This window comes from Macrotis lagotis, chromosome 1 (assembly GCF_037893015.1).
Source record: "Macrotis lagotis isolate mMagLag1 chromosome 1, bilby.v1.9.chrom.fasta, whole genome shotgun sequence".
NCBI classification, from domain to species: Eukaryota; Metazoa; Chordata; class Mammalia; order Peramelemorphia; family Peramelidae; genus Macrotis; species Macrotis lagotis.
This window is the reverse complement of record NC_133658.1, coordinates 273,186,741-273,205,377: the sequence shown is the minus strand read 5'-3', so window position 1 is coordinate 273,205,377 and position 18,637 is coordinate 273,186,741. Positions and strand designations below refer to the sequence as shown.

Below are 18,637 nucleotides of genomic sequence, written 5' to 3'. Positions count from 1 at the left end.
GAAAGGACCTCACCTATAAGGGATATGAGGTGTGACACTTGCCCATATCTGTTTTGTCTATGATTTTAGTCAGATAATTTCATCAGTGTGGGACAGTAGTCCTCAAGGATTTAGATCACACAAGATACTTTTTTACTCTTAAAAATTATTGAGGACCCCAAAAAGCTTTTATGGGTTATATGGGTTATATCTATCAATATTTACCATATCAGAAATTTAAACTGATATATTTACTAATTTTTATTAATTTGATTAAAGTGGTAATAAGCCCATTACATGTAAACATAAGTAACATTTCTATGAAAATTTTACTTTTCAAAACAAAAAATTAATGAGAAGAATGGCATTGTTTGATATATTTTTACAAATCTCTTAAATGTCTGGCTTAGAAGAAGGCAGCTGGATTTTCATTTCTGCTTCTGCATTTAATCTGTTGTAACATGTGTTTTTGTTGGACATACATGAAGAAAAAATCTAGCTTCACATGGTTATGCAGCTGGAAAATGGGGGGACTATTTTAATAGACAAAAAACATATTATTATTAAATAGTTTTGACCTCTTGGGCTGAAAGGGGCTCTTGGACCATATTTTTGAGAACCTTGGACTTTACTTTTGAGATGGAGGGAGTTACTGGGAAGACACTTTCTTTATTAGGGTAGATAGATAACTCATCCCATGACTCTTTATTACAGAGAAGTTATCTGGGACTTTGGGAAGTGATTTTCTTGATCACATAGCTAGTATGTATCAGAGGTGACTTGAATTCAGCTGTTTATGACTCTGTGGCCATCACTATACATGACAGCATGCTGTCTCTCCTACTTCATATTTATATTATATTTATTTTGTGATATCTCCTCTATCATTCTCCACAGAATAAAACTTCCTTGAGATGACAGGGATAGTGTGCTGGAGCAAGGAAGACTCAAGTTCAAGACTAGCCTCAGACACTTACTAGCTGTGTGGTCCTGGGCAAGTTAGCCTCTGCTTCCTCATCCGCAGCATAGAGATAATAATAGTACCTACCTTTCAGGGTTGTTGTGACAAGGACAGAATGAGGTAATCAGTTAAGCCCTTTGCAAAGACCTTAAAGCATTATATAAATATTATTGAGAAGGACAGGTACTTGTTGGGTTTTGTCTTTGTGGCTTCAGTGCCCTTAGTAGGTATTTACTATATGCTGGTTAAACTGTATTTCATTGAATTGGACCAAAGCATTTGATCAGATAATTGTGTAGTATAGTTGGATCAGTTATTTTCTTGATGTGCATTTGCTTCTTTAACCATGTTTGGCTTATAAAATGTTCTTTTTAATGACATTCATCTTTCTATTATCTGTGGGCAGCAAACTTGTGATTTTGAGTTGATTTCACTGTGCAGTTTAGAAGCCTATTACCACAACATGAGAAGCAGGGCAATTGATGAGCAAATGTTCCCTGGGGGGGGGGGGGGCAGCTAGGTGGCTCAGTGGATAGAGCACCGGCCCTGGAGTCAGGAGTACCTGAGTTCAAATCCGGCCTCAGACACTATTAATAATTACCTAGCTGTGTGGCCTTGGGAAAGCCACTTAACCCCATTGCCTTGAAAAAAAAAAAAAACTAAAAAAAAGAGAGAAATGTTCCCTTAGGAGACCCCAGGAGAGTGGGGACAGTTCAGAAAAAGAAATGTGCCAAGTTCTCACAGCCTCTGACATAGTGTTGCCAGAGAGATTAGAGACAGGCTTGGAAGGAGTTGTCAAGGATTTTGTCTGTTACTGACCTTGCCACAGAGTTGTTACCATGGCTCAGTCATTTGGTATACCTTGTCCCTAAATCTTAATTTAGGACATTAATTAAAGAAACTGAAGCACAAAAGTCTTCCAAGAAATAAAGACAGAGAAAGCTGCCCAGGGAATCGGATGCTTCAGAGCCAGACTGTTTTGCCATGAAGACGATTCACCCGCTTCTCTTGTTTTTCCTTCTGACAACACACTAAATTCTAAAACCATAATATAAGGGCTTTGTATAAAATAGATGCTTCCAGCAGTCAGGTTTGGAGAGGGAAAGAGTTCCTGCTAGGGCTGTTGGCAGCAACCTCTCTCTTTGTGTTCCCACAGCTCAACTTTGCCTCTGATTGTGGTAACAAAATACTGATAGACACAGGGAAGCCACTCAGGCTAAACTAGGTAAGGTGATTGTTTTTGTAAAAAGAGAAGCACCATGAGCAAAATGAACTCTCTGGTGTGTTCCCTTAATGAAGTTTTCATAGAGTCCCCATTTACAAAGGGAATTGGGGACAAAATTATCAGCCTTTCTGTATCAGCTTCCCTTCCTGTCCCTGTCATTTGTAGAATGACAATATTATCAATGATATAAAAGGAGCTCCCCCACAAACATATACACCTCCACCATCTGTCTGAAATCCCGACAGATCCAGACCCAGGGTCTGACGGGGTTGACAGGGACAAGCAAATAATTCTACATGGAAATAAGGTGTATTGAGAGGAATGCAAAGTTCAGAGGAATTCTCTGATCACAGAGTGAGATAGGATTTAAGAATAAACTATTCTTAATACAAGCTGATAATAAGATAACCTGGACATATATTTACAAGGCAGTCATCCTACCTTAAAGCACCTCAAAGACAGATGACTTCATCAGCACCATCTTAATTCGAGCCTAGAACAACTCTCCAAGAATTCCAGCAGTTGTACAGATTTATCTTGGTCTTGTGGCATTTGGGAAGAGACATTATTCAGATGTAAAGAGTGAGGCAAGTAGGAGCTGTGGCCTGCCCAAAGTCACAAATTCAGTCTGATATTTTTCTTGGTTCCACAGCCATGAGATTTCAGCACATATTTATACTCGCAGGTACATAATTTTAGAGCTGGTAAGTATTCTATAAAAGTTTAGGCTAGTTTTAGTCCCTATATATTACAGTTGAGTAAGTGATATTTCCCCCTTTCCATATCATAATTTTGATTCTCAAAGAGATAAAGATTGATATCATTTTGTATTTGACCAGCAAACCACCCTCTCCTTGCATCCCTCTAAAGTTCCTTGAAGACATATAATCATTCGTCCTTAGTCTCTTGTGGAGAAATAGGAATTTGTGATATCTTTTTTCCATTAATACTATGGGGACTGGACTCTCTTCAGTGAGGAGAGATTTGATCCTGACTGAAAACCTCTTTCACTCTGAAAGGTAGCTCAAAAAGTTTCAAAGAAAGCACATCAATGTTTTGGCAGCAGATAGTTTGTTGACAAGGGCAGTTAGGATGGCACAGTGGATAGAGTGCTGGGCCTGGAATCAGGAAGACTCATCTCCCTGAGTTCAAATTTGACCTCAGACACTACTAGTTGTGTGATCGGGGGGGGGGGGGGGGGGGGCACTTTACACTGATTCCTTCAGTTTCATTGTCTGTAAAATGAGAAGGAAATGGCAAATCATTCTAGTATCTCCACCAAGAAAACCTCAAATGGTGTCATGAAAGTCAGACATGACTGAAATGACTGAACAACAACAGCAGCAAAAATGTTACCCAAAAGATGAAACACAGTGCTGTTAACATGTGCTGTCCTGTCTTAGATGGTGAATTCTCCTACTATTGGGATCTCTCTAGACAACGCAGGAACCCCCCTTGTCTGGATTCTTTTTTTTCCAAGTCAGACAGAGGCTTCACACATTGAGGAAAGATAGAAATACATCTCTAATCTTGAGAGTAGGCCTTTTGCATCCATCTCTTTATTATATGTGATTTGCACAATGGAAGAAAATGAGCATGCACTTTGTCTGGAAGCTTAAAACTTGTTCAAGTAGCAATACAAAGGCAACTTTAAATAGACTTTGGCTTTGTCTTCTTACTTTAATGTCCTGATTTCTTGGCCATCAATCCAAAGAAACCCACCAGAAGAAAATGCAGGGTGGGTGCTACATAGAGGAATGATTTTATGAATTCCAGATTCACCTGGTTTATTTGGTTTCACATCTATTTTATCACCATATGGGTTAGTATTAGATGTGCATTTCCAAAAGAGGAGCTTCTCTGAAAGCCTGGAAAGTGTTGAGATCATTCGTTGTTGTCAGCTGGTCCATCTCACTAAGGATTTAGGGTTCCCTTACCCAAAGAAGTAATGAGAAAGAATTTAGTGGAAGAATGTTCTAGAGACACATAGGACTTCTAGTTCTTCAAGTCACCCAGTCCTGTCAGCTAGGTGACTGATGGTGTGTCCAATCTGAATTCTACCAGCTTGGGGGCTTTATTTCTTGAATGCCAAACTTGTTTCCCTTCAGAATTGAAAGACTTTTTTGTTTCAAGCCAGGACTCTTATATGTCTTTATGGGATAGCTAGGTGGTAGGAAGACCTTTTTACCACTAGGAATGTCCTTCCTCTATCCCCTTAGCCCCACCTGAGGCCACCCAGAACCAATCTCAACTGCTTTATTGTTCACTGTAGAGTTGGAAATAATCAACTCTGTTCCTTCTTATGAGATGGAGGACCACCAACAAGGTACCATCTACCTTGTCATTGACACTAAAGTCCTCTATGCTTTATTGTCTGCTATAATTCTATACCCTGTTGATGTCCTCTGACTTATTTATAAAATCTAAGAACCATGGGACTTGTCAATCAGCACTAATAGCTGTACTCTTTAAGACTTGCCTCTACCTTGCAGCTGAATTCTCTTTTGTACGTATTCTTTTTCAATAAAAGTGTGAATTCCTTGAAAGCAGAGAATGCTTCTATCTACATCCCCAGTACTTAGCATAATGCTTATTATTATTATTATTAATTATTTTTATTATTATTAAGTTCTTAATAATTTTTCTGTCCCTTCTTTCAACAGTAACTCATATTTACAGAACACTTTAAGGTTCACAAAGCATGGTCCTTACAACAACCCGTGTCTTACGTTGTATAATTATTACTACTCCCATTTTTCAAGCAAGAAAACTGAGAATCTTAGATGCTGAGAAACATACTCATCATCATGCTGCTGAGACATCTCAGAATCAGAATTTGAACTCAGATTATCTGACTCTAAATCTGTCACTCCATTTCCCTTGCAATGCTCCAAGTGACAATCTCTCCAAGCCTCAGTTTCCTCAATAAAATCATGAAAATAATACATTGCGTCCTTCATAGGGCTGCTGTGAGAAAAGCTATTTTGTAAACATCAAAGCACTATTATAATGCAAGCTATTATTACTTCTCTAGCTCACTACAGATGTCATTCTCCTTCAATCTCTTCCTCTAAAGTCCTTTCCCTGCTTCTGGCCTGGTGAATTGTTCACTAAACCCATTTGTTTCTTGACATACTTTCTGAAATGTTTAATTGGATCTTTACCCCATCCCAAGTGAGCCAGGAAGGAGCATGTGGATCCAGCTGGGGGAAGATTCTGTGAAGGGTGGAACACGAGAACCCTAATGGCAGAATCCCTGCATGGAAAGCCCCATGAAACATGAGAGAAGCTTCTTCCATCTTCTCTTCCAAGCAGTGTTGATGGTCTCTCTGCCCCCTCCCCCCAAATCTTTGAGGAAAGCAATTTTTATTTTATACAACCCAGTATAGAGGTAAGAGTGATAGACTTGGGACCAGGAGACCTGGGCTCCAATCTAAGCTCCATCAGATATTATAATGACTTTGTGACTTTGGAAAGTTGTGATCCTCAGTTTCCTTATTTGTAAAATGGGTATAATGTCACTTACTTTTTGCACTATAGTGAGGAAAGCACTTTGTATGTTTACAGCCCCTTAGGAATGTGAGAAATGATGACATCATCACTGTTGGGACTTCAGAGTTTGGATTAGGCTGGAAATACCTTTGAATTTTCTAGGAAGAAAACTTGAATGGGGCAGATAAATGATGTGCTAACCTTTCACCCTCGGTAAACTGGATTGAACCTAAAAATAGGCTACAAGCAACTTTAGAATTTTAAAGTGGTTTTAATGTGAGTCAAATCATGTTGATTCTAAGCTAATACTAAATTGGTGGATATAATCACAGTCCAGGAGTAGCAGAGCTTTAGGAAGACTTGACAAAACCTTTTATTCCAAGAGCCTACTGCTTTAAATGCAAAGGTCATAGACCCAAGAGAAGGGAACTTCAAAGTTCTGATCTCCCGAATCTAAAACTACTAGGTTAATGCTTAGGACAGTGCTGACACATAGCAGGCACTTGAATAAATGCTTGTTGATTGAATAACTGATAGGCAGATTGTAAGTTACTTAAAGGAAAAAATATGTCTTATTTCTGCTTTTTACAAATAAATTTTATTGCTATTTTTTTGTTATGTACATTTCTACCTGTATCTCTTCCTATCCTTTCTGAGAACCATTCCATAATATTTTATTTTTCTTTGTAACTCCTTCATTACATAGATTTCCATATATATATATATATATATATATATATATATATATATATATATATAGCTTAATAGATGCTTATTGAATTAAATGAATCTCGTACTAAAAGAGGGATGGGTTTCTGACTGTTGGAGTTCCTGTTTCTGACTGTTGTCAGACTGACATTCTGAATATCTCCTGCTTTTCAGCTAAGACCCAAGTTTGGTATCTTTGGGATGCTATTAGTCAATCATCCACTCTTTTTTAAAAATTTATTTAAGGCAATAGAGTTAAGTGACTTGCCTAAGGTCACACAGGTAGGTAATTAATAAATGTCCCAGTTCAGATTTGAATTCAGGTCATCCTAACTCCAGGGCCAGTGCTCTATCCACTGTGCCACCCCCCCATCCACTCTTTCTAAACCTCTAAAGTGCTATATAAATGTGAGTTATTTACATTGTTAATGTTTATTGAGTACTAACTCTGGGTAGACAAGAAATGACACAGGTCCTGTTGTAGAAACAAGACATATGCATTTAAGGTGATTAGAAAGTAATCCAAGAGAGAGAATATATATATATAATCAAGTGGTGTGTCAAAAACTAAATAGAATTTAGGGAAATGGAATATTAGTGAAAATCATAGTCATTTAGGAAGAAACAACATTTACTTTAGGGGCAGGTAAGACATAAGAGTTGATAGGATGCTGGGCTTAAAGTCAGAAGACATATACTCCTGAGTTCAAATCTGGCCTCAGACACTTAGCAGTGTGGCATTAGAAAAGTCACTTTTCCTCAGCTTTTCTCATTTGTTAAATGTCTCAGTTTCCTTATCTGTAAAATAAGCTGGAGAAGGAAATGTCAAATTTCTCCAGGATCTTTGCTAAGAAAACCTCAAGAAGAATCATAAGTAGTCATACATGACTAAAACACAAAAACAAAAAAATATTAATATCCATATTTTATAGATAGTGAAGCTGTTAAGTAAGTTGCCAGGGGACCACAAATCTAAATCTAACTTCAAGTTCACATTTTCTGATTCTAAAACTAATTCTCTTTCTCTTAAGTCATGCTTTTGTCAGTGGTGAAGTATTTTGAGTTCTTGAGCTGGTGAGTAATGATAACAGCAAAGACCCATAGTTGCTACTGAATTCCTAGACCCTTATATGTGTTTTTTTGCTATCTATATTTCTTTGACCTTCTCCCTCATCCATTCTCTGATTTATTGGTGCTGGAACTCTCCCCCTGAGGCCCACAGTCTCACTCAGATTCAGCTGACTGTGCCATCTTTGGAAATATTAAGTGAACATCAGCCCTAAGAGACCCTGAATGCTTCCTCTTCGGAGAGAATAAACTTTTTAGAAATGGAATTGCTCCATATATGTAAAGGGAAGAGAGGAGTAAGGGTCCATGCATGGCATGAATAATTAATGTACCTAAACCTGGCTAAGACTATAAACTAATATGATGTAATTGGAGATCTCCTGCTCACTCCTGAAATAACTATTGGTTTTCCTATATCTTTTGTATTTCTGCCTTCAACTGTCCAGGTTTAGGTTTGATGCATAGCAGCCTTCAAGTTTCTCTTATTCTGGTGTCAGGAATATTCAGAAAATGTCCCGATAACGATACAGAATGATTCAAAATCTTCTGCATCTTCTTTCTAAGGTCTAGTTTTCAGTTACTGTGGAATAATATATCATACTAACGATAAGAGGAATAATAATACTTTGTGTTAGAATCATGCTTAAAAAAGTCTTTCAAGTGTTTTTCATTCTTGATGTCATTGGCTTACTAAGTGCCAAGTACTTGATATTATAATTAAGCCTATTTTGCTGATGCCTAGCAAAGTTAAAATTGCAACATGGTCTAGCTGAAAGAGTACTATTTGTGGAATCAGGAGATCCAAGTCCTGCCTTTAAATGCTAATAACAAATTTTACATCTCAGAGTCTTGTTTTCCATATCTATAAAATAGAGAGGTAACTTTTTGATCTACACTCTCACTATCTGATAGGGTCATTATGAGGAAAGTGTTTTTTTATAAGTGATTTGCCATTTAGACAAAAAGTGATAGAGACAGAACTCTGGCCTCCCAGCAAAGGTCTTTCCACTTGTTTCTATCTTTCATCTTTCTTCACTGAGAGAAATTGACTGAATACATTACATTTCAGAGAGAAAAAAGGTTTTTTATAAATTGATACTATAGAGGAATTTTTACCTTTCATATTTTAAGCAGATAGATTTCTTTTCTCCTTCTTACCAAAAACTAGCAAAATAGATGTTTTCTGGCTGGTATGGTTCTATTTGATAACCAAGACCTACTGTGCCCCTAGTCCAAATTCTGGTCCTCTTACCAGACTGGTCTATATTGTGAAATTCCTAGACTTGAGGGTAGAAGGGAAGGGTCTTCAGAGTTTCTAGAGGACATTAACAGGGATCATCCCATTATATAAAGTATCCCCAAGGGGTCCCTCTTCAATGCTAAATAAGAAACACTGTTTTGGGGGCAATTAGATTGTGCAGCAGATAGAGCACCAGCCCTAGAGCCAAGAGAACCCTAAGTTAAATCCAACTTTAGATGCTTAGTTGCATTGTGATCTGAGGTAAGTAATTAAACCCCAATTGTCTCCAAAAAGAAAAAAGAAATGCTTTTTTTTGGAATTATGATCCTGGAAATTTCCATTCCAACTGCTGAGAGGAAAAGGAAGAAATTCCAAACCACATATACTGGAAGGGAAAAAGAATCCTCAGTTTCACCTTTTGGCCTTTTTAATCAGTTGCTCTTAAAAACTCTGAAAATTGTCACTTTTAGAGTTGGAGGCCAGCCTCTGCTTTCTCCCACATTTGCCTACCTCAACACAAAGCCTGGAAGCACCAATGTCAAGGCCAAAGGCAAGAATCAGGGCAGTTTAGGAAGTCCTGATACCCTCAATGCCATTCCCAGTGGTGTTAGACCAGAACCAGCAGCAACTACAGACCAGAGCTTCATGGTAAAATAATAAGAAAAATAAGTGGCAAAATTTGGATTGGACACACCTGGCATTTAATTCTTTTTCTAGTGCCCCATCATTCCTTCTTTGCCTATTGAAATCTTGTCCAGCATCCGTGGTCTAACTTTGTTACAGTACCTTCCAGGAAATATTCCTTGATTTTCAACTGCAATCTTCCTTCTCCCTCTCTCATCCCTGAAATTCTCTCCCTCCTGGGAACTCCTATAATACTTTGAATAATAGTAATAGAATGACAAAGCAAGCTTGAAAGGCATTTTTGAGATAATGAATTTCAGGAAGAATCTAAGGTCCAGAGAAGAAAATGTGACTTGCTTAGGGTCACATAGCTTGTTAATGGAAGATATGAGACTGTAACCAAGATCTCTTCACTCTTAATCCTGTGCTCTTTTCATTTTTCTCTAATGAACTTACACTTTATTTTGTTTTATAATATGGTTATAATATAAATTTCTTTCTCTTCCTTCCTCCCTTTCTTTTTCCCTCCTTTCCTTCCTCCCTTTCTCCCTCCCTCTTGCTCTCTCTCTTTCTCTTCTTTTTCTCTTTCTCCCTTCTTTCTCCCTTCCTTCCTTCCTTCCCTCCCTCCCTTCCTTCCTTCCTTCCTTCCTTCCTTCCTTCCTTCCTTCCTTCCTTCCTTCCTTCCTTCCTTCCTCTCTTTCTTTCTTTTTCTTCCTTTCTTCATTTCTTTCTGCAATTGGGGTTAAATGATTTAACCAGAGTCACACAGCTAGTAAGTGTCACTATGTAGCTGCCACATGCTGTGCTCATTTTCATGTTTTATTGCCTTATTTAGTCTAAAAATTCTTTAAAGGCAAGAACTGTATCAAATTGAAACCTATATATCCTCAGTGTTTGTTACATGTAGGAAAATAATATTTGTTGAATGAGTAAATGTTCTCCTTTAGGCTACCCTGTGTTCTTGGACAGGGGAAGATGATTTTGTATCTAAACAATCATTGCATTTAGAGCTAAAGGGACCCTTAGACATTATCTGTTCCTGCCCTTTTATTTTATGGATAAGGAAACCAAAATCCAAAGTTAAAGATCACACAAAAGCAAGTAGCAGAACCAGGATTCCAGACTATTTTTTGACTCCAAATCCTGTGTCTTTTCCATTGTACCAAACTGTGAAAGGTGAGCAGTGTACAAGGTACTCATTTGTTCTTCTGTGTATTTCATTCATAATACACACAAGACAAGATTCAGTGTGTGTGTCCTAGGAGTTCACTTTCTCTCAGAGGTGATGGCTTTAATTATACTGAGCTCTACCTACAGGAAAATACCTACTTGCATTCTTGTGTGTGCCCATCTTCTGCCCTTATTTTTCCATCTGAGAGAAGACTTTGGTTGAGCTCAAAGGATAGTGTAACCTTTCTTGAAAAAAATGAAAGTACCTTACTGAATAAATAGTGATTTACCATTGAAAAGGCTTTATCATGGTTGTGAGTTATAAGACTGAAGGTCAGTATATTTTAAATCCTGGGCAGAGAAACATGGAAACATTAACTAATATGTATATGTGAAAAACAAAACTATGGCATTTATATCTTAGAGGGAACATAAAAGTATCCAACCTTTTCATTTTATAGGAAAGGAAACTGAGGTTCAGAAAGGAAAAATGAATTGATCAGGTGACTCAGGTCACATAAATGGAGCCATAGTGAAAGCTAACTCTAACTCAATGCCTCTTGCCATGTGAAGTTCTCTAGGAATGACATGGACAGCAATGGATCCCTAAAGAGCTTTATGTAAGATACTCAGAATAATTTGGTTTGTTCTTAAAACTATTTATTTATCTAGAGGAGATAATGATGACAAACACCTAAGTGGTTTAACAATAGAGAGAGTAGGATGAAGCCAGGTAAACTGATAGTCCAGGATTAGAAAGATCAGCCTAGCTGTCCCTGATGTCACATTTCAACCAGTTCTTGTGACTTGAAATGTAATGAGTCAATTTGAGAGTTTCCCCATGCACAAGGCTTTCATGAATAGTGATGTCTAACTGCCATTATTAACAGTATCACCACTATTCTCTCAAATACTCAAAACTGTCCTTTCTTACCCAAATATCCAGTTAACCAAGAACTGTTATTTATGCTTCTACAACATATTTTTCATTTTCTCCCTTCTCAAATCCCACCCTGGTTCCTGTTACTGTCTCTTTTTAGTTTGTTAGTTAGTAATTGTCCTTCAGTATCAAAGAAGACCATGACAGAAGACAAGTGAAGTAATGACTGCACATAAGATTGATTAATGTGAAGGAATGCTGTGCAAAGAGGCCATTCTCACTATACCATGTGAGCCCATTGGTCTGACACAGTAAAATTAGAATGGTTGGTGATCAATGGGAGGCCTTAGCCTTTTAGAATCAGGTCTTTCTCATATCACCAAGGCTCTTCAGTGGTACAGTGTTGTCAGGAGATAAACTTTCAATAGTGGGAAAAGCTAATCTATCTCTCAGTGTTCTAATAGTCAGTATGGTAATTGGTAACAAACTTTCAACAGTTTGGTAAAGCTAACTTGTCACTCAGTGGTCTATTCAATTCAACTTTGCAACCATACTTACCCCCAGAACCTGAAGACTTTGGTTTCTTGGAAGCTGTGTACTGGGTCATGGTAATAGAAATCTTCCCAGGTATTTTTCTGAAACCATCCCCTTTGTCATTTCTTACAATATAGAAGAAAGAATAATTTCCATAATGACATCTTAATGCCTGAAAAATTAATTAGTCCAACATTTTCTGGGCAGTTATTTTCAGCAGTTTGTGTAGGATGCTAAAAGTATATGACTCAGTTTCATCCCTCAGGGAGTTCATGGTCTATAGAATCACATAAAAATGGAACTGCAAGTCTTATCCTAACCTCTTTATTTTATAGATGTGGATACTGAGGCCTATGAAGGTGAAAGGCTTGCATATTGGCACACAGGATAAGTGACAGAATCCAGGTGTTATAACTTCAAGTCTATGTCTCTTTGCACTGAGAGAATGTACTACCTTATAAGATTAGTTAAGTGCTAATTGATAGTCAAAGAAATTATGTGAGCTAAATGTTCAGAGAAGGAGAGAGCACTATATGTTAGAATAGTTTCAATGATTTCCCAGGGAATGTGGAATGGGAAGAGGGGTTAAGATTTGTCTCAGTAGAGAAGGATAGTGTGAGAGAAGGCATCATTGCTGGAAACACATGTTTTATGCAGAAGTACTTTGAAAAAAAAGTGGTGACTGTAGTGGAAAAAAAGATTAAATTCTCAAAGGGGACATATTGTCACTGGAAAAATAAATCCTCATCTGTTTGTATAGTGGTAAAAATTAAATGTATCTTTCTTTAGTACAATGGCCAGTTCCCAGCTAATTACATTTGTTGGTCTTAAGACTCAAGGCAAAGTTCTAGCTTTCCTATAAAACAAAGTACTACCATAAGAAATGGAAAATGTATTGGTATATCTTCTGTAATTTGTCTTAAATAGAAATGCTTTGGGTGCTCCTGCATTGCCTTAATTAAAACATTTTATAGAATTATCAGCCAAATTTAACTTTGAATAGTATTTTAACATTAGATATTGCCACCTGCCAGGGAACTGATTTGAATATGGCACATATACCTGGACTCCAGCTTGTGGAGGTGAGACTCAAAAAAGGAATCTTTATTGTTTCTTGTGCTAGGAGTTTTTTGGAGATCAACAGAGCAGTATCAGTAACCCTGCCCACTGTCATGTTTCATGTTACTTGAGAAGTTAAGAAGAAATACAAGGTTTTAATTCAGCTTTTCCTAAAATGCATTTGTATAAGGCTTTCCCTCCCTAGGGAGAATTGTCAAACACATGCATGGCTCAGAGTCCCTCAGTAGAAATCTCATTAGCTTGCTTTTGTTGTAGCTATGATGTATTTTTCTGTCATATTATAAATGAATGACCCTGTTGCCTGGGCCTCTTCATGTATCATCCTGTCTTCTCTGGAAATGAATCATTGTTGGTTGTATTCTAATTCTTGTTAAAGAGGATTGAGTTTACTGTGGAAAATGAGCAGTCCTGCTACATGATAACTTTAATAATATTGTTAGTGTCGTCTCACATCAGGGAAAGTGAGCTGCTATTTATAACTTCACTGAAAAGTGGAAGAAGGACTGAGTCACCTGAATGGGGAAAAGGGAAGCCTGGCTTGATGTGATCTACTTGCCAGCAAACTTTCTGATTAAAATTTGAGAGGCACTGGAATTCTTCAGAAAGGCAAGGGTGCTCAGTCACTACTTCCTTATGATTTGCCTTAACTTTAAGTTGCTGAGGATGGTTTAGTTTGGAGAAGTGGCTTCCTTTCATCTGAGCTTCATTCCTTAGTGTAGAGAGAAACCAGGACTTTTCCTAAATAGAACTCAACAGCTCTTTGGTCAGGACTATTTACCCAAAACCTGATCCAGTTGTATTAGCATCTGGTGACTTTAGGCAGTATTGGCAGCTGGTTGGCATCACTCTCAGACATGAGTGAGCTGATGAGTATTCTTGTTGCCTGTCCTATGTGATTTAGTACTTAATGTTAATACTCCCATCTATTAGTCTGAATTAACCAACTGGATCAAACTTGGTGTCAGAATTCACTGGAATATTTTTTTTAACTCTTACTTTGCTTTGAATAAGTAGTCCTGGCTTAGAGATAGGTCAGGGGTTCTACCTTTAATCTGAAGATGATGATGACAAATAGAAGATCTTTAGGTTCCAGGAAGGCACTCCATGGCTAAGGGACAGATATTGCTTATAGAGGAGAGAGATAGTAGTAATTGCTGTGTGATTAAAAGTTTTCCTTTCCACCAATCAGTTTTTAAGTTTCCAGTTTCAATTTATTTTTGTACTTCCTGGTCTAGTTTTCTCTGAATAACCAATTTTTCTGGGTTTTGTGCCTGTTTTGCACTGACTCTGGCCCTTTCACTAATCTCACTTTGCCATAGTCTTCCTTTGGTACTGATCTGGCATATGGTAATGAACCACCTCACCAAGAGGTGGTAGAGTTGTTCATAATCTTTTTTTTTTAAGTTTTTGCAAGGCAATGGGGTTAAGTAGCTTGCCCAAGGCCATACAGCTAGGTAATTATTAAGTGTCTGAGGTCAGATTTGAACTCAGGTACTCCTGACTCCAGGGCCAGTGTTCTATCCACTGCACCATCTAGCTGCCCCAGTTTTACATTATCTGATCATAAAAATCCATACTCCTGCTATGGGACTAAATGGCCTCTCACTTTCCCCCTTTTTTTCTTGTAGTTGGTGGGCTTTGTGTATGCCTGTTACGTGGTCAGTGTCTTCACAGAGGAAGAAGATAGCTGTAAGTATTCATCTAAGTATTCATCTTCAACAGTGATTTTGTTAACAATTCATTTATGAAGGCATTACATCCACAATGCCAAAGAAAGCTTAAGTGAGGAGGCACAGAAGATAAGAGGGATGGAAAAAAATACAGAGGGAAGAGAAGAATGGCAGAAATGTTATGGAGAGAGAAGAAAAGTAGAGGAAATGGGGAAGAAGAGGAAAGAGAATAGCAAAAGGGAAGAGAAAGAGGAAGAAGAATATAAGAATTGAAGGTATGAAGGGAGAAGATTGAAGGAGGAGGGAAGGGATTGAGGGGAAAGAAAGGGTAGAAGGTTGGGGAGGAAAGGGGAAAAAAGATAAGAAATGAGAGGAGAGGGGGAAAGAAGGGAAAGGGACATGAGAGGAAGGGAAAGAGAGAAAGAAGAGTTGAAGACAGGAGGAAAAGGAGAGCTTAAGGAAGGAAAGGAAGGGAAGGAGGAGAGTAAAGAGTGGAGAGGAGAAAGTGGGGAGATGAGAGGATGGAAGGAGATTATAGGAGAGGAGGAAAAAAGGGGGAAGGGTAAGAGGAAGAAAGAATAAAGAAGAGGAAGAGAGGAAATTCTAATTCTGAGGGGAAGGAAAGGAGAGGAGGGAAGGGAGAGATAGAAAGGGAAACAGTGGGACAGAGAAGAAATATAGTATTTTTCTATCCTTATTTTGCAGATGTGGCTGGAACCATTTAGCTTAACTCCAACCTGACAATGAAAGTTTTAAGTGCTGAGAATTCTTTTCCTCTCCACTAAACACTAACTTTTCCTGTTATGTAAAAACTGGTCCTTGGACATTCCTGCTACCAAAAAAGAGACAAATAACCATTTGAATTGGGAGTCAGAGAACCCTTAGTCACTTGCATTTAAAATAAGGAAGAAGTTTCTAAGATTTGGGGTGTTGTTGGAGAAGGGGACTCACCACCTTCCTTCTGGTGGGAAGCAAATTGCTTTCAGCCACTAGTGGTAGGGAAATTATTATTCCTACTTAGAATCATAGATTTTTAGACTTCAATAGAGTCCTACCAGGGCTGGAATGCTAACTAAAAATAATGGGGTAGCCAAATGATAGGCAAAAAGAATTTACCAAACATAAATATATCTTGTTCACATCCCTTAGCATGTAGGAGGGCTTCCAATATCTTGGTCAGTTCTCCCCTACCTCAAGCATACATGACTGGATGTGTAGATGAAAAAATAAAGACTTCCTGCTCAGCATTTTCTTAGGCATCCAACAAAAGGTGAGGGCTAGGGGGTGACTGATGGGAACTCAGCAGGTATGAGGGGACAGGAAGGAAACAGCAGATGGGTAGATTCTCTGTGGCCATATCAAGTAGTTTACAAAGACTGATTTCCCTGAATTTCCAGTGGAAAATGTCAAGAGACTTGGGAAGTTTAAGTGCTGCTCAAATTCCACCACTGTTTTCAGCGATGGAGCTGAAAATTCCCATTCTTTGTATGTTTTTTTTAAAGCAGAATTGCCACAAAAAAGCAATCAGTTCACAAAGTCCATGGAAAAGGTCCTTTGGTCTAAGCAGATAGGGTACAAAAACTCATTCTGAACAACTGCCACCAAATTCTTCATCCAGATTGATGATAATTGTAAAAATAGAGTATTTCCCTTCCTATAATAAAAATCTTTATGAGAATGCAGGGTGTTATGAACCCTCTGTGTGGTACAAGGAGCACTAGCAATGTAGTGGAAGGTTCTTTCCAGAGAGCAAAGCCAAACCAGCACTGCCATTTTCCCTATACATTCTTGTCATCAGAACCAATAGATTGGTTCCCTTGCTTCATACTTTTGAGTTCAACTCTAAAAGTACTAAACCAGTGGAGAGTTTTGAACTTGGAGCAAAGAGAAACCTGGGTTCAAGTCTTGCCTCTGATATTTACTAGTTTTATGAATCTGGGCAAGTCACCTCTATGAGATTATTCTATCATGAATTAAATGAGGACAGTGATCCTCACAGGATTGTGACTAGACTCAAAGGAAATCATATCCCAAGTTCCAGTGCACAGAGAAATACCACCTGTGAGGTTTTATGCAAGGGCTTCTCCCTCTCTATATGTAATGCAACTTTGCAGATTTACTTAGTATGGGAGATACCATGGCAGGTGAATGAAATCTCTTAGAAATCTATGCAGATGGCTGGGGAAGCTGAGACCACTAGAATGCTTCAGTCCTATTCCTTTCTCAGCCGGAGGATGCCAGGTTGAATAATTAACACTGACAAGCCATCAGTATTCTAGGCTTGAAGAAGAGACTAGTCCTTTCACTGACCTGAAAAATTTGAGCAGCATTTTAATTTTCTTCTCTATTTGTGGATTCTTTTACATGCTCCTTTGATGTTCAAGAGGCAGTTGTTCAAGCACATTCATCAGCAAGTAATCAGGGATGGGGTTTTCATGAGATAGTGGATCAAGGGAATCCACTTGTGCCAGGGAGCAGACATGAGGTTTTCACCAGGGAAACACCTAACAATGTACCAGTCATGTGAAACTGTCCATTAAGGAAAATCTCCCAAGACTTGAATTGAGAGATTCTCATCCATTTACAGCCACAAATTACCATTGCAGAGAGTATGCATGTTAGTAGTATTTTCCCCTTGGAATTGTGGTCTGCATTCCCACCTGCAAATAAATCTAGGCAGAAAGGTCTCAGCTTAGTAGGATTAGGGCATGCTAGGATGGAACCACAAATGAAACCTAACTGAGATAGAGTCTAAGGTAACTTTAAAGTGTTTCCTAAATTACCCCCCCCCCCCCCCCCAAGGGAATTCATTCTGGACCACTGTTTAAATAATGCCCCCATCCTGCAGCTTCCCAGAAGTCAAAATAACCTGTAGAAGATGTTGGGAAGAATATCTCCTTTATTCTTCCTGGCCATCCATTCCTCCTCATCAGAGGTCAGGGAAATTCATTCCAATCCCTATTCTTGACAAATCTGTTGCCAACTTTAAGGCACTTCTGAAGATGCCCCAAATCTTTAGGTTTCCCAGGCACATACAGCAGTTGATAGAACAGTCTATCATTTTTTTCCCTTTAATGATGCTTTTTGGGCTGAGAGGAATGCCTGCCAATTATGTACGTTGTCCCATCAAAGAAAACAAGGAAGTCTTTGCATTTTGGTTATTGTTATCTATTTGAAGAAACATTTGAAAAAAATTTAAAATAGCTCCATAGGGGCGACTAGGTGGCGAGTGGATAGAGCACCGGCCCTGGAGTCAGGAGTACCTGAGTTCAAATCTGACCTCAGACACTTAATAATTACCTAGCTTTGTGGCCTTGGGCAAGCCACTTAATCCCATTTGCCTTGCAAAAACTAAACTAAACTAAGCTAAACTAACTCCATGGTTCAAAGATACATTAAATTTCCTTTACAAATATTATTAATTAGCATTTCAGATACAAATTAATCTTGACTAAACCTGCAAACATGTTGTTATGTCTTTGTAGCTTTGAGGAAAAAACTGATGGCACAGCTAGGTGGTATAGTTCTCCCTATCTTACCTTCCCCACCAGCATCACTAGGAAAGTCATTGTTCTGCTTTCCAGGTGGAGCTGATTGTTTACCAGAGTGACTAAGGGATGGAATCAAGCCCCAAGCACCAGATAATTAAGGGAGAGGAAATAGGTTTTATCTTTGGGACCTCTGTGTAATCTTCTAATCTCTCTGGTCCTTAGTTTCCTATTTTGTAAAAACCTTTGGACAGAGGGGGCTAAGTCTGTGTTTCTATGATCTTTCTTTGTTTGAATCTGTTTAAAAACATTCCAGTGGGAAGTTACCTGCTAAACCACTTCCTTTCCAGAGAAGGTAGACTTGCTGGAGTCCTGTAGTGGGTATGGTGTTTTGACTTCCCTGAGGCTACCAGTGGTGGGGAGGGAGGAAGGGGGAGACAGCATTCCTGTCTATTGCAGAGAATCTCATATGTCCATCTGTCATTACATGCTGCTGCTTCTGTTGATTTAGTTTCCTT

The 18,637-nt window shown here is 38.4% G+C and overlaps 1 protein-coding gene across 3 annotated transcripts in view; it reads left to right on the top strand.

Moving 5' to 3' along the window:
• NKAIN4 (sodium/potassium transporting ATPase interacting 4) overlaps positions 1 to 18,637 on the top strand; it is a 120,292-nt gene that overhangs the window by 92,827 nt on the left and 8,828 nt on the right. For all 3 annotated transcript variants that reach the window (XM_074210459.1, XM_074210457.1, XM_074210458.1), the window contains exon 5: positions 14,590 to 14,650. In XM_074210459.1, coding sequence (XP_074066560.1) covers positions 14,590 to 14,650 — 61 coding nt within the window. The remainder of the gene's footprint in view (positions 1 to 14,589; positions 14,651 to 18,637) is intronic.